Below are 21,576 nucleotides of genomic sequence, written 5' to 3'. Positions count from 1 at the left end.
TCCTTAATGGCTCGTGTGTTGTGTCACCTTTATATAATATTTAATCACTCTGTAAGGACATACCCTTAAATCGTGCTGTTATTATTCGTTTCTAAATTAGGGTAACCTTGAATTACTTATAGCAACAGATATGCATCGCCCGTGCATGAACTAGAGCTAGTTGGTCGAGTTTCATAGCTGTAGCTTAGCCCCGCCCACCAGCAAATCTAACTCTCCAGTGTAACCTCTGATTGGCTGTGGGGATTGCGGGTCCTGAGACTGAGCGCGAGACACTGAGTTGTGCAGTCGACAGTATGCGCTGAAGATGCGCGCCGTCCGTTTACTTCACTGAACCACAAAAACTATATCAAGACCTCTTATATAGCTGGATATAGACTGGACGCTTATATTACGAAGAAACGGGTCTTGTTGCACTTACAAGTACTCCATCGATCTTTTTCTGTGTTTTATATGGATTTTGTTTTATTCTTTCTGGACTAAGAGCAGCTGAAATACCTTCATATAATAGATGTACGCTTTTGAGCGTAATCTCCAGGATCTTCAGTGGACACCCACCGATTGCACGACTAGGAATATCACAGAATTGTGGACTAAATTAGAATTAATATTGGTTCACCACTGTCGTTCCAGTTTCAGAAACTGATCGATTTCCTCGCCCTATTACATTGTTTCACTGCTATTGGAATCTCTGTGATTTGGATATGTGTATGGACATTAATGCGGATCAAGGAGGGAACATCCTAACTTCACATCATTATATGGATTGATTGGACACAAGTGTTTTTTAAACTCTAATTTATTCCGAGTGAACGAATGCATGTCACGAATCATGATATCAAGAGGAATCGATTTTAAATCGGAGTCTTATCATTTCTGTCTTTCATTCACAAACTGAGGACCTTCCAGCGGACATTTATATTTGAATTCTATCTTTTTTTCCTCATCGCCTCAAAATGGTCGGTTCACATGTCGATTACCCTGAACTACGCAAATGTTCATGTTGAAGCCATGTTTTTCGTTCACTATGTTTTCACATTCGTCAATTGAAGAATTATAGATTTTTTTATTTTTTAAATAACGCAAGACATGGCTCGCCTGATAAGATTTTAGTGAAGTAAATCGGAAGTTATCAACTGCGAAATCAGTAAGTCAGATGAATTTCGTCGCAGATATAAACATTTTCGTTCATTTTAAAGGATGTCTACCAGACTGTGATTTTATTCACTTGACTTGTTCGGGCTTTTTTACGTCGTGCCAAATGTGCATAGGTTTAAATGTTAATAAATGGTCACGCAAATAAGCGCGTGAAGACATACATCAACAGGTATAATGCATTCAAAGGACATGGATTTCGTACAACTGTTTTTGTGCTTTCTTTTGTGCTGGACGGGAGTCGATGCAGTTTTTAATTTGAAATATACCGTGGAAGAAGAGCTGCGCGCAGGGACAAAGATCGCGAACGTGACAGCAGACGCAAAAGTTGCGGGTTTTGCACTGGGAACCCGACAGCCGTATTTGCGGGTCATATCCAATTCCGAGCCGCGATGGGTTAATCTGAGCCCCGCCGGACTGCTCATCACAAAACAAAAAATTGATCGGGACGCTGTTTGCCGACAGACACCGAAGTGTTTTATCTCTTTAGAGGTGATGTCGAACTCGATGGAGATCTGCGTGATTAAAATTGAGATTATCGACGTGAATGATAACGCTCCCCGCTTTCCAACCAACCACATTGATATAGAAATCTCAGAAAATGCTGCTCCCGGTACCAGATTTCCCCTAGAGGGGGCAAGCGATCCGGACTCAGGGAGCAACGGCATTCAAACCTACACCATCACCCCCAATGATATTTTCGGGCTTGAGATAAAGACGAGAGGAGACGGGTCCAAGATCGCAGAGCTAGTGGTGGAAAAGACTTTAGACAGAGAAACGCAGTCCCGTTACACGTTTGAACTCACGGCTGAGGACGGCGGTGACCCCCCAAAGTCTGGCACTGTGCAACTTAACATCAAAGTCATTGACTCGAACGATAACAACCCCGTTTTCGATGAGTCAGTATACACCGTAAACGTACTGGAGAATTCTCCCATTAACACTTTTGTCATAGACTTGAATGCTACGGATCCAGATGAAGGAACCAATGGCGAGGTGGTTTACTCATTCATTAACTTTGTCTCCAATCTGACCAAACAGATGTTTAAAATCGATCCCAAAACAGGTGTGATAACTGTAAATGGCATTCTGGACCACGAAGAACTGCACGTCCACGAAATAGACGTGCAAGCCAAAGATCTGGGTCCTAACTCAATCCCTGCCCACTGCAAAGTGATAGTCAATGTAATAGACGTGAACGACAACGCACCAGAAATCAAACTTCTGTCGGAAAACAGTGAGATGGTGGAGGTGAGCGAAAACGCGCCTCTTGGATATGTAATAGCCCTGGTGCGCGTCTCAGACAACGACTCGGGTGCGAATGGAAAAGTGCAGTGCAGACTGCAGGGTAATGTGCCTTTTAGACTTAACGAGTTTGAGAGCTTCTCCACCCTACTTGTTGATGGCCGTCTGGACAGGGAGCAGAGAGATATGTACAATTTGACCATATTAGCCGAGGACAGCGGATACCCCCCACTCAGAAGCTCAAAATCGTTTGCGGTTAAAGTAACCGACGAAAACGACAATCCCCCGTACTTTACCAAACCACATTATCAAGCAATGGTCCTCGAAAATAACGTACCAGGTGCGTTTCTGCTGGCGGTGTCCGCAAGGGACCCTGACCTGGGCATGAACGGCACCGTGTCGTACGAAATCATTAAATCCGAGGTGCGGGGGATGTCTGTGGAGTCCTACGTTACAGTCAACTCTAACGGTGAAATATACGGGGTCAGGGCTTTTAACCACGAAGATACGCGGACCTTTGAGTTCAAAGTCTCCGCAAAGGATGGGGGAGATCCGCCATTGACCAGTAACGCCACCGTGCGCATCGTCGTGCTGGATGTAAATGACAACACACCTGTAATGACGACCCCGCCGCTGGTTAACGGCACCGCGGAGGTATCCATTCCCAAAAACGCTGGAGTTGGTTATTTGGTTACTCAAATAAAAGCTGACGACTACGACGAGGGGGAGAACGGAAGATTAACATATTCAATTTCAGAGGGAGACATGGCATACTTTGAAATTGACCAGATAAACGGCGAGGTGCGAACCACAAAGACGTTTGGGGAAAACGCGAAACCATCCTACCAGATTACAGTTGTGGCGCATGACCATGGCCAAACTTCATTATCCGCCTCGGCCTATATTGTCATTTATCTCTCCCCTGATATGAATACGCAGGAACAAATCGGACCCGTCAACCTGTCGCTCATCTTCATCATTGCCCTGGGTTCAATTGCGGTCATCCTGTTTGTCACAATGATCTTTGTGGCAGTCAAGTGCAAAAGGGACAACAAGGAAATCCGAACATACAACTGCAGGTACCAACACAATTTTCATACTCTCTTTTGAGTTTAATATCGTATATAATATAATAATTATAACTGTTTATATTTAATACTCTGAATGAATGAAATATTCAAAATTTTGGCATGTTGTGAATCTTACATGGATGTTGGCTGTGCACGCGCTGTGTCGTTGTCACCTGTGCATGCGCTTATAGGCCTTGTTCTGTGTCAGCCATTGCTAAATAATGACAGAGACACTACAGAGCCTTTTAAATCCTTATATTGGCAGTATAATTACAATCATGTGAAATATTATATTTTTAAGTCACATCTTTTTTTAATTTGGAAAGGTCCACATGTGCTTAAAATACCAATTATGAATTTGATAGATTAATAAGAAGCTACCAGATAACACAGATATTGACATGACATATCTTAATAAACAAGGAAATAATAATGCTTAAAAATGTGCTCCTTTAAAATAAGCAGTATTCTTGATAAAACTTATAATCGTAGGCCTGTCATTATATACACACTATCTGCATAAGCTTAGCATGGCATTTGCAGAACTTATTGGTAAAATGTAATGTCCTCAAATGTGTTGTAGTACCACAACATGTTACACATTTAGAGATTTGTTTATAAATTTGGCAATATATTACGACTGCGAACAGGTCAGTATAGGCTATAATACAGTAGCAAGGCCATAGCTACTAAATGTTACTATGGCAACGATCACACTGTCATTACAGTAATTATATATATAAAAGGTAAATCATGCAAATGTATCACTCTGTAATAGTTTTTGAGACATAGTGTGTGGAGGAGAATATTATTTTGTTAATCTACTATAATATGAAAATTGATCAATCTGTAACATTGGCCAGCGTTGATTTCCCACTGCTACATTAACACTCAACATTTCCATATAAATTGCTTTTGCAAATTTTACCTGACACCACTGCAGTATTTTTATCTCAAATCGTTGACATTATTTGTCAGGCAATGCAACAGCATATTTATCCACCTAAATAAAAAGCATACTGATCTTTCAACAATGTTGCTGAATGCAAGTTATCATTTTTTATACAGAACCTACCTCATTGTGATCGCAGGATAGTATGAGAAGGCCGTATTTAGATTGCTGTCGTTAACATTTATTTTCCTCTCCAGATAGAAACCTGATGGAGGCTTTCAGCTCTCCCAACAGGGGGTTAGTGAGAGTGCTTGATACGCTTTTCTTCTACTGTGCTCAGTGACTCTCCTTTCTGGCTCATCTGAGATTCTCTGAATGTCTTCACTATGGGGAGAGGCAAAGATAGTTATGTGTTTATTATAGTAAAAAAATAATATGCTGTTGCTGTTGCACTTTTCATGTTTTGAACATGTATAAGTGATTTTATTAAAAATAAAAAATAATACTAATAAAATAGGAATATGATTGAAACACTTTTATAATTTCCCCTTGGTTTAATTAAAGCAATTAAAATATTTAAAACATTATTAAAAATAATCGTAATATAATAACAACCATATTCAGAAGTGTGAACCAATTTAAATGTAATCTTTTCTTACTCTGCCCCGAGCAAGAAGAAGTAACCCTTCCAAATCTCTAGGTGCTCATTTGCAGTCTACTGTGGCACTCGATTTCTTTGAGGAGACATACAAGCTCATTGCTCCAACAACGGCAAAATTGTGCACTTTTCAGCCAGCTATTAAGAAAGCCTTAGACTGTCTAACTGTCTCTGCTTTAACTCAAAGACGGAAAAAAGCTTTTAGATGCTCCCCAAAAAGATAAGGTCCCGCACAGTTATCATTTTTTCTAAGCCAGATAAAGTAAGGCGCAGAGAGACATCAGCTGAATCCAAATGAAAACCACAGAAGAGGAGGCTTTGTTAGGTTATGTTGTGCAGGCAGAGAGAGAGAGCGAGAAAGAGAGAGAGAGCGAGCGAGCGTACCATTAAACGAAAAGCACGCATTTTAAACGAATGTGTGCCCTTCGGAGGACATAAAACAAAATAAGTGCAAGATTGTTTCAGGCAATAAGATATAATGATCCTCAAGGGAAAAAGAGAGAGGGGTCAGCGGGGAAAATCTCAGACAAAGACTGTTTACTACACCAACTCTTCTTATGAGCTCTCAAGTTTGTTTAGAGTGGATGTATTGCAATCTAAGCATCCTTCAGGGCAGAATCTCCAAGTTTCTCATTTACCATGATTAGAATCAAAACCCTCAAATTAAGTTAGTAGTAGCCACAGAGCGTAGCTCAGAGATTTGAAATTCACAACCCAACTGCCAGTGGGCTTGTTTGAAGTGGAAGTGAAAAAGCAGACACATGTGGGTTTAACTTTGAATAATATTGCTTACTCTTGTGATAGTATTTAGTGTCATTTGTTGCTGTATGCGCTTTTGTGGTTTGGCATGTTTGCATTGTGTATGTGTTTTTGTGACAAGTTGACCCGCCGGGCATGGAAATGCAAACAAATGAGGGATGTCAGCTCCATTGGTGGCCGGAGGTCACTTAAATGTGGCTACTCTCCTGTGCTGCCAATGATTATGGGTCTGGCACCCAAGCCTAAGCCAGGCATGACCTGGCCATGGCTGTGTGCGCAGTGAGAAAGGCAGAGCACTGCTTTATTGAGTCTGTTCAGTTTCTTGTACCTGCGCAGGGTGGCGGAGTACTCCTACGGCAACCAGAAGAAGTCCAGCAAGAAGAAGAAGCTGAGCAAGAACGACATCCGGCTGGTGCCACGAGACGTGGAGGAGACGGACAAGATGAATGTGGTGAGTTGCTCGTCTCTCACCTCTTCGCTCAACTACTTCGACTACCACCAGCAGACTCTTCCACTGGGCTGCAGGCGCTCCGATAGCACCTTCCTCAACGTGGAGAACCAGAACTCCAGGAATGCTGCACCAAACCATGGCTACCACCATACCTTCACAGGGCAGGGCCCTCAGCAGCCTGACCTCATCATCAACGGCATGCCACTGCCCGAGGTGAGATTTGCTCCAGTCTGCTCCATCCTTCAGCCTGCCATGGCTAACAGCGGCAAGGGAGGGCGGGGTCGAGGGAGAGTTAAGTTAACCTAGTGAAAATGGCTAAATCTGGTTACTGATGACTAGCTTTGTTCATAGACAGAGTGGGCAGGAGTTTTGGTGCTTGCTTTATTATATGTTTCTGTAGCTTTACTGGTAGAAAGGTCATTGGTTTGATACCCAGGAAACACACATACTGATAAAATTTATACCTTGAATGCACTCTGGATAAAAGTGCCAAATTCATAATGTTAATGTTTTCCATAAGACATTTTGGCAGTACTTTTTCTTGAAAATATGGATTCTTCCAGCTCTGCGTATAGTGGTGCTTTGTATTCTCTATTACTTATTAATATTGGGAAGTATGGGCGATGCCTTAAAATAAAAAAGTGAGCAAAGCAGTCACTGGATGGTTGCCAAAGTGGATTATTTGTCTACGCTCTCGCTTTTTTGTGCTAAGCAACAGAGGTGTAGCCTGAACATCTGCCAAATGCATTGACCTGACTAATCGGCAGCTCTGCATGTCATTTCGGGCGCAAACATTTTAAACGATTGTTGCTGAAAACGATTTGCACCTAAGCTCTTGTTCTCCGCGGGTGGTATGATTGTTTGAGTTGCAAGCTGGTACAACAAACATACACTGAGCTTGTTGCCATCAAATTAACTGTGTTGGAAAGGTTTCAGCTCAGGAACTGGACCTGAGCACCTCCGATCAGTTCTTCAGAATATGTAAACTGCTCTGATTGTTGGATGGTACCAAATACATACAGAAAAATGTCAGATTGTTGTGTGAAATAATTAATAACAATAGTTACAATAGCCTTTCTTTTTATGTCTGAGAGCAGAGCAAATAAAGTGCTGGCACAATGAAAGATGCCTTAATTAAGTTAGCAGAGAAGCAACAACTGGCAGCATTCTTTGTTTTTCATATTTTTCTAAAGATCTGCAAAATAAATACGACATTTAATATAGCGCTAATATATGAAAGCTGTTGCTACATCATTCTTAGGATATTTCGGATGTTTTCACACCTGCCTTATTTAGTTCGGTTGGATCGTACCAGAGTTCGATTGCTCATTTGGTGCGATTCATTTGGGCAGGTGAGAATGCAGCAATGGAACTCTGATGCGCACCCAAAGTGGAACAAACAAGCGGACGCAGACCTCCTTGAAGAGGTGGTCTCAGTGCGCTTTCAAACGAACTCTAGAGCGGTTCGTTTCTGGTGAGAACACGATCCGAGATTGAACCGACCTAACTGCAAAAGCACTGCGCATTTTGAACTAAACCAGCTGCCGTAGTCACCTGCGCAGTGCATTATCGAATGAGGAGTGTTTGTTGACAGTTTCTTTTGCCAATATTAGCACACTGAGAGTTCGCGTACATACCTGGGGTTGCGAGGAGGTCCGGACGGAGCCTCAGAAATTTGGTGTCTTTGCCGTTTGTAGTGCATTAAAACGTTTTCAAACCGCATCCTCGATTCATTCTGGAAATGAACAGTTTGTCTAGAGCGCTGTATATAACTATGTATAACAACCACAGAGACAAAATTACAGCGCGCAGTCGTATGTCCACGGTGTCTGCTGTATTTTCCCCCTTTTTGTTTACTTCCGGGGTTCCGTTGGAATTTTGCGTGCATTGATTTTGACCAATCGAGAAGCAGTTTAGGAAATATGTTCAAATGCATGTGGCCAATGAGTGATATGGATCTTATCACATGACTGAATTATGGTTTGTTTCAACTGGTGCGGACAAGAGCAATCAGTGTGGTGTGAAAAGGAACCAAAAATGCTAAAAAATTTACAATGTATAATTTTTTGGTTTTGGTCTGCACCAAATGAACCGATATACAGATGTGAAAACACCCTTAGGGGCTAATCACATCAAACGCGCTTAAAATGCTTGGAAACGCAAGGCACGATGCACTGCCTTTTTTAAGGCAGCACTGCCGCTTACACTGCCCGTGTAAACGCTTTTGGTGTGATTGGCCCCTTAGACGGCTAAATATTAGATTCCTTGTTGCACTCAAATCTTTAAGTTTAATCAACTTGAATTTACAATTAATTTAAACTTTATTGACTAGTGAGGAGTTAATTCAACTTTATTTTTTATAATTTATAGCTCCGCACTAGTCAAGAAAGTTTAAATTAATTGTAAATTCAAGTGAAAAAAAAAAAAAAAACGTTTACTTGCCATCATTCAGGACGTCAGACTACACATAGAGGTGAGCATAGGATTTAAAGCCGTACACTGGCTGGACAAAGGAATTATGGAGTTTAACAATGATTGTAGTATCCGGGCACAGTAGCATAATCCTTTAATAAAACTACCTAAGCAGCAGGATTAAAGATCATGTATTTGTCTTGACTGATGAAAAGACAAAGATTTACAGAGGGTGGGGGGGTTGTTATAGTAAGATGAACTCTAAAGGCAACTCTCTGTTGTCTGACTGCAGCAATAGAGCAGAGAACGAAAGCAAGATATAGTGTACATGTATATAATGTCTTGAGGGCCTGGCATGCTTTCTGATATTTTTGGTATTATCTGGTTTGATAAAGGTACATTTGTATGCTGGTTTCATCACATGTGCTGCTCCACATCTATTTGACCACGGCTCTCCAGATACCTTTTTCATTGAAAACATACAGTAAACCCATATCCCTTCCCCTTTACAGAATACAGCATCATGTTGTGTACAAAAAATATGCTTCAGCCTAATCATGTGTCCGTTTATATGGGGCACATTTAAATATTGCGGCTGGAAATTGACTGATAATAGTTCTGTCACGCTTTTCGAGCCTGGGCTTGGAAACATTTGACTCTACAAGTCAGGGTTTCCCAGAGGTCTGGCGAGGACATAGTGTCTGGTACAGTGGTGATTAACAAAGCATCTCCACCCCAAGAAATATTAAAGTCTTAGGGCTGCTTTGCAGCCTTTCATGATTCAAACGACATTTTGAGATGTGGTTTGTTTGTTTATTACAGTCCCAGTAGGAAAGTAAAACTGGAAGTTAGAAAGAGTGCTACTCCAGTATTTTTGTGAGGGAAGTTACATAATTTTAATTAAAAAGCTTATTGATGATGAAAATGATTTCTTCGTTTAAGCACAGCCCTATGTTATACAGATAGCTGTATGCTTTTTGAGAGCACATAGCTTTTTTTGTGTAAACATACAGATACCAACAAAACAACAGTGGTTGCACACATAAAAGACTTTTGTAGGTTGTAGTCCAAGATTTACATTTTACAGGCTTTTATTTGCCAGACATCATTACAAATAAGAAAAGCAACATACTGTAGTACTGTCATTGTGCGTTTCAAAATTTCTTAAAGTACCAAGATGAAAGTAAGTCACTGTTATACAAGAATAGTAGGACTGCATTTATCAAAATAAAACAGATACTGTTATATAATATAGAAAAATAGAGCTAGAATTTTCAACAAAAATAACTAAATATAATAAAATAACTCATAATGAAATATTCATCACTCCCAACAACCCTATTGATTCAACATTACCACTAACAAAGGAAACTGCAACATGTACCAGATATGCTCCAGGTGAGCTGTTTATGACACCACTTGACTCTCTGGAGATGACTGTGCTGCTAGTCTCTGTGGAATTGTCCTCATTGTTTTTAGAAATCTTTGTCTCGCATAATTGTCATGTGGTTAATCTGCTTGCAAACTCCAAAAATACGATTTAGGATGTAGTAGAGATTTAACCTGGTGTGAAACTTTGTAGCTAAAATTCAACAACATTTTGATCTTCTTTGCATTTGTTCTCTGGAAAAGTGTACTGCTGCTTTACTTTGTACTACTAAGAACAGATTATAGGTTTAAGAAGAGTAGTGTATACTTTTTGATTTATTTTACTTATTGAATATTCAGACGTGGGGCCTGTCTGCAGTTCCGCCAATAGCAATTTAAGTACTGTTTGTCCAGATGCTAGCATTCTGTTACCGAAGAATTTAGCTCATAAATCCTATTGCTGTAGCATATGTTACTCAGATATATTTTAATATGAGAGATTAGCTACTCAATAAGAACCTGCACATTGGTGTGAAACATTTACCATGGTAGCAGCCTGATCGCACCAGAAATCGTACATATTTTACGAGATGGGTAATTAGTATTAATTCATACGAAGTGAACCGTGCAAAATTGATTCTCAAAAAAAAAAAAAAACATCAACAACGAAACCGAACACCTAACCAACGTCACAGGGATCAAGGCAAATCGTACCAAAAATGTACGCATGTGGTCATATGAATTAAAACGAATTAGCCACCTCGTAAAATATGTATGAATTCTCGTGAGATAGCGTTGGATGTAGACATTGAAGTCACGTAAAATGTCTATAGTTGTCTCTTCAGTGTAACAAAGCAAATATGTGTGTTGACATTGTGTTAGCTCTGATCTCCATCAGTAGAAGTCACAGATTCTCAGTGTTGGCACGTCGGGCTGCTCTACATGAGGTTATGTAAGGCATCTAATGTCCTGTAATGCAAACATACTATACATTTGCTTTACCTGCTATCAAATAAATCTCTGTTCACTTCCCCAACTCTTATCAAAAATCAAAATCTGTCTTCATCTTTTCTTTTTCCTAACCCGTATTAGTGTAGTTAGAAAAGAGAAGACAGATTTTATTTTCAATCAGTGTTTTTTTTCTCAAAAAAAAAAAAATCATTGTTTTACCTGGCAAGTCAGGGTATGAGGACTTTGGAGTTTTGTATTTCTCTCACTTTCATCAGACTAAGCCAATTAATCATTGTGAATCCCAGACACGATAAGGTAAAGGCCACAGCATGCTTACTCCCTGAAGGGCTTTTCAAACAAGCTCTATTGAACTAGGTTGCTCTAATGGAGAACTTTGATGTAGACAGTTCAATTAGGAGAGGAATTAAGAATATAAAGAAAGAAGACACAGATTTTCAAGACTGCCAACTTTTTTATCAACTTGGATGCGCCTGTTTTTTTCATGTTATGCGCCAAAGAGCGGAATAGACAGTGTGAGAGATAGAGCAGGAAGAAAAGGGATAAGAAAGAGATAGAGTCATCTAATCTCAAGTATTTTGCTATGCGTCTGATTGGATTCTGGCAGATGAAGATGGGAATTTTCAAAAAAGGTTATATTTGTAAGCTGCAAACTCCCTGGCATTCTGCCTTCAAGAGTCGCCTACTAACATGATCATTTTAAGAACTACTAAAAGGACAACAGTCCCATTATAGCATAACTTTCGCCATTCACTTATCTCTGACGTTCAAGTGAGACGCTGTTTGCGCAATATAGTCAAGCAAACCCTTCTATCTTAACCATTATACTGTAGGTAGCAAATGAGGCATAATGGAAAAAAGCCATAATGCTATATTTGTAACATAAGTATGTCAGATCTCATTTGCTGTCTGCTCTCAAACATACAGGGCAACAAGCTAATAACACAATATCCTGTTAGTCAGAAAGAGAGAAATTCCTGTAATGTTACATAATTTTTTTTATCTTTTAGTGAGATCTGTTGCAAACACAAATGCAAGTCAAATTGCATTTTCCATTTAATGGTGTCATTGTATCCATAGTTTTGTTTTCTTCTCTTTCCCCCGCTAAGAGTTTAATTGTATAATTTGATTTACTGCACCTGAAAATGCTATTTTTTCATCTGGGCTCATCTTAGTTGTCCTCAATCTGAAATGAGTTTAGAGGATTCACTGAGTTGTTAAATTATTGTGGTAAATATATTTGACCTTGCCTGTGAAAAGGCCCTTTTTGTGGTTTACTGTTTACTACAAATGGTAAAAATATGTACCCCGGCTGTTACTCGGAGAGTACCTTTTAAAGGTTCTTATATGTACCATTATGTACAGATATGCATACATTTGGTATCAATATGTACCTTTGAGGTACTAATATGAACTTTTTAGGTCAAATGCTGTACTTTTTGAAAGGGTACCATCTCAGTGACAGCTCTGGTACATATTTTGACATTTTTTTCTGACAGTGTGTTTAAAAGGTATTCACAGGTGATTGATAGAAAATCAGATATTTTTATCTATATCTATTTTTATCTATTTAATTTATTTTCTAATTGTATTATTTATTATATCTAATAGCTATTTAATTTACTCTTTTAGTAACAAATCAGTTCCTCTACACGACTAAGGTTCTAGGTTACTGTGCTAAAACCAGCAACTAATTTACGTTTGTATCTTTAAAATTTACTTTGTTTCTTTAAATCTTAAAAAAAAACAGTTATACAAGAACAAATTTTTTCACACTTCTGCAAAGTAACACTTAATGTGTGATATCGCTTAGATCAGGGCGAAAAGATGGAACCTGTGAAAAAGGACGTTTGATATAGAAAAGTAACCGGCCAGATAAAGATACAGTTGAGACCCCAAAGATAGGAAAATAACTTTATAAATGATTTTTTCTTCTCCTAGTATCATCTCTCATTAACACAGATTTAGCTGCCAGCACTGAAAATGCCTGTGGTTAAATTAATAGGATGGAAAAGGTCGGCCTACATTCTCTAACACAAGGCATTAAGCCACAGGGAATGATGAACAGACACCTTTATATGGTTTGTAACAATACTTATATATTAGTTTAATTATAAATACAGTATAATTCAGTGGTTCCCAACTCCAGTCCTCAGGGCCCCCCTCCCAGAATTAAAAGATAAAGATTTTCGATGTCTCCATATATAAAACACCTGATTCAATTAGTGTTTTAATTAAAGAAACATTTCAAACATTCTGGAAGGAGCCTGATAAGTGGAATCAGGTGTTTCATATAAGGAGACGTCTAAAACATTCTGGAGGGGGGGGGGGCTAAGGACTGGAGTTGGGAATGCTGGTATAATGGACAAAGCACAATATTGTTCGCTTCTTAACATTTTTTTTTTTACAATTTTAACAGCCCACTTAGTCCATTTATCTAAACAAATCGAGAACTAAATATTTAATATACAATTCATACACAAGAAAATCCTTGGGGGTGCAACTGAGACTAGTGGGTTGTGTGTATGCGCATGTACAAAATCTGATTTTTGAGAACAGATGTCTTTGAAAATATTTTTATACCTTCTTGCCAATTACACTGCCAGGGGATCTCCACACAAAAACACATTTTTTAGGGAAATTGAATATTTAATGTTTATTTTACTCATGATGAATAGCCCAATGCAAAGTAAAACAGCACAGGCTACATTATATTTTTATTTTAGTTTTTTATGGCCAGGATGTTAACAGGATGTTCCCGGACCCCAGTTTAAAGCATACAATAGCATATAGGTATATAGACATTTCCTGTGGCATTATAACAAGAGAAAAGAATAGTAATTGTAAATATTGTTTTCCGGCAGGAACCACTGGCACGCAGAGTGACCTTTCAGAGAGCCAAACTGAATTTATTTTCTCTTTTTTCTCAGCATCCATTATCATAAACTTAACAGAAATATTGAAAGTTTTCCATAACAGAGTCGAGCCATTTTATGTCCAATTTTATAGAAAAACAACGGCCTTGTTTTTCTATAATATGACTGACACCTTTTTTTATAGATTAATATCCTAGCATATAATTGTTTAAGTATTGATCTGTGCCTGGCTCACTTTTTCACGTTTAATACAAACTTGTGATGTATATAGTCAATTACATATCACGAACTTGCCCTTCTTCCTTCCCTCTTTTGATATGTATAAAAGGAGGAAACCCCCAAAATTTGACCATATATCTTCTAAGATTAATTTCTGGATGCACTGGCTTTACACAAGTAAGAACAACCAGCCCCTTTGTGGGTCCATTGGCAACTGTGTTATTTGTCTAGGTAGGCAGGCTGTGCCGAGTGTGTGGTGAGGTGGCTTAATGAACAGTGAGATTGTTGGCAGGCAAGGCCGGCTATATGGCAGTAACGCTGAGAAAACAGCAGGCCAACATAATTGTGCATTGTTCAGCCATAGAACAGGAGGCAGGGCATGTAATGAGCTGTAGCACCCGCTCACGTCTTTCCTAATGGGCTATGACCAGGTTCATCCTTCTGGGGGCCTAAGCCTCTCCAATCATTGCGGTCCTTCATTCTCCTTCTTCCTTTCCGAACGGCTGATGTCCCCTCTTTCCCTCCCCTGGCCGTTGTAAACCTTGTGGTTGTTGCTGTGCCTTAAACTTGCAAATAAGAAACAAATGTAAAGTTTGCGAGATATGCTTGACATTTTCTTTGGGGTTGGGAAGGTTTGATCCTGCTTTGCATTTGGATTGCTCAGGCCTCCTGAATAAATGGGATCATATTGGGTTGACCCCAACGCTTTGTTGTCTTTGTAAGTTTTGTCTTCTGTTACCTAAAAACCTGAGAACCTCAAAACAGCTTGAAAACCCAACAGACCACAAATGAATTCCAGAAAGCCACCACAAGCCGTAAAGTAAACCCATGCAAGAGGTTTGCCTTGACTCTCTGATCACGTCCAACATTTGGTGTCCTGTAGCCAGAGAGCCAAAGTTAATGAATGAGATCGGTGTGTTCTGATTTGCTGCTCTGTTTCTGGACGTTGCGCTCTCAGCAGGGGTTGCCGGCTCCCTAACTGCATTTTGACAAGACAGCTGCACAAAGAGAAGAAGAATGTGCAAAACAGAGAGGGTAGAGGTATTCTGCTCCTTAGCTGTAATGATCAGGATTAAATTTGTCCTTGGGTCGGACGGGTACAGGTCAAAACCAAAGACGCGCTATGGAACGTTCACACCCCCGGACTTTTGAGACATCATTAGCTTAAAGCGAACAGACAGAGCGCGTCGTACTGACAAAACTCTTGCAGACCTTCCACCGAAGAAACGGCCAGACCGATGCGAGTTGATTTGTCACAAATAACGCTGGAGGGGTTGGTGCTGCTGTGGGGTGTTATTCCCCATTGGTCTCTTGTTTATTATGTCTTGGGTGTTTCGTATAACAAATGGGGAGAGACAGTTTTCTCTCAGGGGTTCTTAGTTTCCCCCTACAGAGCATGATTAATTGTTATTGTGGTCTATTTTTATGTCGTGTCCTGAAATACGAAGGTGCGGGTAGGTTGAAAATGTAGCTCCGGGCTGTCGTTGACAGTGTTTGCTTTATGGTATTTTCATATTTTATGGCCCCCGCTGATTTAGTTACTTCAAAACATTGCTTGCCATTAGATAGAACACAGGTACTGTCAAGCCCTTTTTGCCATCAATAGCCTTGCGGTCCTGTGTGTGTGTTTTTATGGACGGACTAATGCACAGGCTGACAGATTAGAGGACTTTCGGACTGACTCTTCATCTAGTCTTTATAATGATTACTCGGCAGGCTTAAGACCATATTTGGCCTTGTTGTGCCCAAGACAACGGCAAGATCTGCCATTCAGAGGCATATCTGGGGTTTAGCTGCTGGAAGAAGCAGGCAGCCGAGGGGCAGGCAGACAATCACAAGAGTCCAGATAGACATTACCTGAGAGCCTTAGGTCTTGCTTATTGAGCTGGACAGACAGAGACAGAGAGAGATAGTGTTTCTAATTATAACACTCAAGTCACGGTGCTACGGTGGGCTCCAGCTTGCATGAGCAACTGCAGACAGCTGACTTTTGGTTTAATTTTGAGGACTAGCAATAATCCAGACTAAATCTCTCAAAGCTGCAGCTTCCCCTCGGTCGGATTAAGGGGTAGTCTTAAAAGGATAAGAGCTGCTTATCAGTGCTTCCCTCAACACTTCCTGGTGATTTCCAGAAAAATATATGTGTGTATATGTAAAAGGTGAAATCTTTTTTTTTAATATATCTATAAAATCTCATAGCGTACCTGAGTGGGCAGATTTATGTTCTTATTTTCTATTTAAAAATTTCATCTGTGTGTCAATATTTAGACACTTGGCAGTCGTAATATTGTCTAATTAGCAAAATTATAGAAATTCATGTGTAATTCTTTTAAATCCACAAATTGATTTCTTAATAGTAAGGTAACAAAATCAAAGGTCACGTTTTTCATAATGCCATTTTTCAAACTTTAGTTAGTGTGTAATTTTGCTGTTAGAGCATAAATAATACTTGCAAAATTATTAAGGGTGTCACGATTTCGATTTTAAATTGAAATCGATCGAAATTAAGTCACAGCCTCGAACTTCGAATTAAAAATTGGGATCGTCGATGCTGCCACGCCCCCATGTCACGTCCGGTCGGCTTGCCAAGCGGGGAAAAACTTCTCAGATATTTATATTATAAACACGAGGGATGTATTGCTACAAATCCTTGAAATGCATATCATAAACCGGATTACTACCTACTGATCTGCCTTTAGACAGAGCGCAGCTCTCTGCACGTGCATGAGAATGAGGCGCCAAGATGCAGCGGATTATATTTTAAACAAAAGAGATAGTTTGCCTCAGCTCGCATGAAACGTATAAAACCGAACAAATACGTAAGGATTACTACTTTAGTTTATGTTTAGACTTCGGACAGATGCGAGAGCGCGTGCACGTGAGACAGAGAGAAGCGCAGCTGCTTATGACCCGCTGGTTTTATTTCAGATGCCAGTCCAAGACGTGCGCATTAAGTCCATGTGCGTGCAAGAAGGAACACAAGTACAAGTTCTCTCGGGTAAGTGAAGCCCAAAAACCCCCATGCGAGGAAAAGCACGCAATGTGTATGTTAATGTGTAATTATAATAATAATAATAAATATTAATGGCATTTTAATTGTCATTTCTTGTCTTTCAAAAAAAAAGAGTAAAAATCGAGAATTGAATCGAATCGTGACTTTAGAATCGAAAATGTAATCGAATCGAGGATTTGGAGAATCGTGACACCCCTAAAAATTATTAAGCTCAATGCCAAGCAATACACTTTATTTAACAGAATGTGCTTTTTGAAGACTAAAGCGAATGACCGGTTCTACTTCCCGGTTGAATAATGTCAATATAAAAGTTTTTGACTAAGCTCCGCCCACAGAAATACGTCAGTCGCCAGCTAAGCTTAAATGGCTCTGGCTAAGCTAAGCTGCTGTCGAATCACAACACACTAAACAAACTACACAATCACTTGTTACGTATTTCTGAAGGATGGACTTTATAGAACAAGGAAGACATAAGCCCGTTTTTAGGACAGTGAAAACAGCGTTATAGAAATAAGCCAACTGTGTGAAAAATACTGCGTTTCATTGCGCATCATAAACACACTCAAAGCTTCAAAAACACAGGAAAATGGGACCTTTAAATTAAAAGTGCCGCAGTTTGCAGCATGCATCATAACCCAAGCGTTCACATAGATGCAAAAAGTATTTGTTTAGCTCCCTCTGCGGAAATACGCCTGTAGATATTTATTTTTATCCATAAAGTGGATTGACATGAATGAATATCATAATTTGCATTTAGAAGATGTAAAACCTTTCAGTTTTCACCTTGAACGTGATCGTTATTCAGAAAGACATCTGGAAGTTTTATTTACTCGCTTTACGCAATGCCGTAAAACAAATAATTGTAAAGTGGCTAACTGGAAGTTGGAGAACAAAGACTGCGGTTGTCATTACTTGAATGATTTATTTATTTAGTGTAGCGAGGCACAAAACATTCACGATACCGCCTTGCAAATTGGGCCTGTTTGTTTAAAGCGTCGTTAATGAAGTGTTACTTTTTCTGTTTTGTTTTCGGCTGTCTCACTGTCAGGGCTGCTAGGGGAACGAGCACTAATCCAGCATACATGTTGTTTGAAATTGCATGAAAGCGAGAGGCTGCCGCGTGTCTCGTGGGGGTAAAAGCAAGAGAAATAGGTCTCCACAGGGGCAGAAGAGAGAAAGGGTTGAGGCAGAGACAAAGAGTCACAACCTTTTTTTGGCTGAAGAATCCAGGGGGAGACAGTCGCACGGGGAGCAATGCAAAAATAGAGGTGCGTGTGTGAAGATTCTTGTTTACAAGGTGACACCTTTTTAACCTCCTATTAACTTCATGCTTCTGAGAGCATCTGTTATCCACAGGGGAAAAAACGTCAGTGTGCTCACTCTTTCCTCCTGAATTCCCAATAAAGTCGGTAAGGTGTTTAAAGGATTAGTCAATTTTCTTACAAAAAATCCAGATAATTTACTCACCACCATGTCATCCAAAATGTTGATGTCTTTCTTTGTTCAGTCGAGAAGAAATTATGTTTTTTTCAAGGATTTTTCTCATTTTAATGGACCCCAACACTTAACAGTTTCAATGCAGTTTAAAATTGCAGTTTCAACTGAGTTTCAAAGGCATAAGGGTCTTATCTAGTGTTTTTGACAAGAAAAATTTAAAATATGCACTTTTAAACCACAACTTCTTGTCTATCTCCTGTCCTGTGACGCGCCAGCGCGACCTCACGCAATACGTCATCCCGTCAAGAGGTCACGGATGATGTATGCAAAACTACGCCCCAGTGTTTACAAGGATGGAGAAAGAGGACCGTTCCGACGTTGTTGTATGTCGAATGATACTAATTAATGTCTTTGTGTCAGTTTATTGTTTAAAATGGTCCACAAATGTCCGTTTCATATATGTAACATGTGACCTTTCCACGGCATTGTGCAATTGGGTGAGGTCGCGCTGGCGCGTCACAGGACCGGAGATAGACGAGAAGTTGTCGTTTAAAAATGACAATCTTTTCGCCAGAAAAGACCCGTATGCCTCGTTTGGGATTTTTTAGAGTCATTTGAAACTGCAATTTTATACTGCATTAAAACTGTTACTTGTTGGGGTCCATTAAAGTCCATTAAAAAAAAATCCTGGAATGTTTTCCTCCAAAAACATAATTTCTTCTTGACTGAACAAAGAAATGGTGGTGAGTTAATCTTTTTTTTTTTTAAGAAAATTGACTAATCTTTTAATACTTCATATGTAAATAAATCATTTGATATTTGCCAATAGGATGGTATGATGTTAGCACAAAACACAGATGAATACAGAGCGCAGATGCAAAAGCTGATAAATGCCACCTCCGTCAAAAATAATATAAAATGATATTAACCAAATGGTCTTGGCACATGTTCATCAGATACTTCTGCTTCATTTCGCCTCCTTTTTGTATTGTTTTGGCTAACCTCAGCGCTAGTCTACTAATGATCTCGATTAGAAACACCCTGTTAACCAGGACAGCAATTATGTTAAATTTATCTGATGGTCTTTTCGCCAGACTTGGCAGGTTTGTTTAAACCACAGTCTCAGTATGGGCACTATGAAGGTACCTTAGAGTTGATTTTTATAATTATAATGAGAATAATCGAAACAATAACAAGTATTGTATTAATTAAAAAACTGATTTGTTTGCCTCATTAAGTCGATTTAAACTGTAAATAGTCGGCGTATTAAGACATAAACAGGGTGTTTTCAAACAACACAAAGAGTTTGAGATTTTAAAAAAGGTATGTCAATAATTACCTGGGAACAGGCTACTGAATTTACCATCAAGATTCCCGTGTTGATGTCACTATCTCATTGTTAAGACTCATTTTCAAAAAATTTCTTAAATTGCTTATTAACCCAGTGCTCGGGACCCCAGGTGTCAGATTTCTTCTGTTTGCTAATCAGGAGAAGTGCAATTTTTCAAAGCTTGAGCAGAACAAAATTGGAGCCGTTGGAGAACTCTTAGCTTGGCATTATTCTCATGTAATGAGTGTAAGAGAGCCCAATTTTTCCACTTGCCATCAAAACAGAGGAAGATTAACTCTTCTCCACTTTGACACTCTCCTACAGTACTAGCTTTTTATAGATGTTCACACTCTTCATCTGTCTTTGCTGCACTGTTGCTATTCTTTATTCGTAGCGCTTGCGTCGTGTGTGTGTGTGTGTGTGTGTGTGTGTGTGTGTGTGTGTGTGTGTGTGCGGCTTTGCTTTACTTGTCTACTTGTAAAATATATAAAATGTATATAATGGCTTCAAGCGTGTTACTTGAACAAAATACAAACAAAGATCTCAATGGCTTATTAGACAGAAACTCAGAGAGTGGCATTAAAGTGCTAAATTAAAGATACGGCTAAACTCTGCATATGGAAGGAAACATTTCCACCCAGCTTAGTGTGAATCCCTGTTAAGTATTGGTTATTGAAGTTTAAATTGTCCAACAGCGGAGGGATTTCCACTTTGCTTTTAAAAAAACATCTTGAAGATTAAACCGAAAGGCCACAGTTGGAGCCCTTTGAATAAATATAAAGAGTCCAGCTCTGCAGGATATCAGTTGTCTTATCAGCCTGCAAGGAATGAAATTGGCTGCTAATCAGAAGGAGCGGAATAAAGGGAGATGAATGAAATTATTCGCCACTGCACTGAAACAAAGAACGAGTCTCTCAATCTGCATCTGAGCAGACACACAGTCAGCCTTAAGAAATGCCGGGCTCCGATAACCACAAGCGAAGACATAGCCGCGCACCCACGCACACATGTACACAAATGCACCCAGACAGCTTTGATAAGACGCAATTATGTGGCATTGTTTACAGCGACAGAACAAAAGGACTTCAGCTCTTTATTTCAATGAAGTCATGGCGAAAAGGTGTTTTATTACAGGAAAAAGCTTCATTATGCGAGCACCATCAAACAAGAATGCGATCTTTATCTGATGTGTCAAGCGCAAAGATCACCATCTCTGTGCCCAGGGCAACGTGCTGGCCGTATGTTGTTGTTTCCAGACAACTCCTCCCCCCTAACCTGTTTGCCCCTAAAGATGATCTAATACAAATTAAATTAAAGAAAGTCGGCAGAGATAATCCTGGTGTGTTTCAGCTGCCGCAGCGGCGTGGGGTCAAGCTCACAGCATCTGGCCCTCCTCGCCACAACAAGCCCACAAGCTGCTCTACTCTCTCTGGGAGCTGGAGCGGAGCAGCACCCCTACTGGCCCACTTTCGACTTTATGTGTGTGTGTGTGTGTGTGTGTGTGTGTGTGTGCATGCATGTGGTTGAGCCCAGCGGGATGTGGGAATGTAAAACAAGTGTGTGAGCCTGTCAGCATTTAAGTAAGGTGTGTTATTGCTTATGTGGAGATATTTGTTTGTGCTGTATCAAAGGGAAGGGTGTTAAGTAAGTGTTGTGAGACGACAGCGATCGCTAATTGAAATTCTGAAGAAATAAAAATTGGCTATCGCCAGTCTTGATATGCAT

The 21,576-nt window shown here is 39.7% G+C and overlaps 1 protein-coding gene across 4 annotated transcripts in view; it reads left to right on the top strand.

The window, feature by feature from the left end:
* The first annotated feature begins 266 nt into the window (after window positions 1-266).
* The window catches only part of pcdh19 (protocadherin 19), a 57,469-nt gene continuing 36,159 nt past the window's right edge, over window positions 267-21,576 (top strand). The window contains exons 1-2 of one of the 4 annotated variants that reach the window (XM_065273115.1): window positions 267-3,476; window positions 6,113-6,227. In XM_065273115.1, the coding sequence (XP_065129187.1) occupies window positions 1,330-3,476; window positions 6,113-6,227 (2,262 nt within the window). In that variant the 5' untranslated portion in view covers window positions 267-1,329. Of the gene's footprint in view, window positions 3,477-6,094; window positions 6,441-21,576 lie in introns of all 4 variants that reach the window. The other 3 variants (XM_065273101.1, XM_065273106.1, XM_065273099.1) reach the window with 3 other exon arrangements.

The sequence above is a fragment of the Paramisgurnus dabryanus genome, chromosome 16, assembly GCF_030506205.2.
Source record: "Paramisgurnus dabryanus chromosome 16, PD_genome_1.1, whole genome shotgun sequence".
NCBI lineage: Eukaryota > Metazoa > Chordata > Actinopteri > Cypriniformes > Cobitidae > Paramisgurnus > Paramisgurnus dabryanus.
This window is presented reverse-complemented; position numbering and strand designations above follow the sequence as displayed.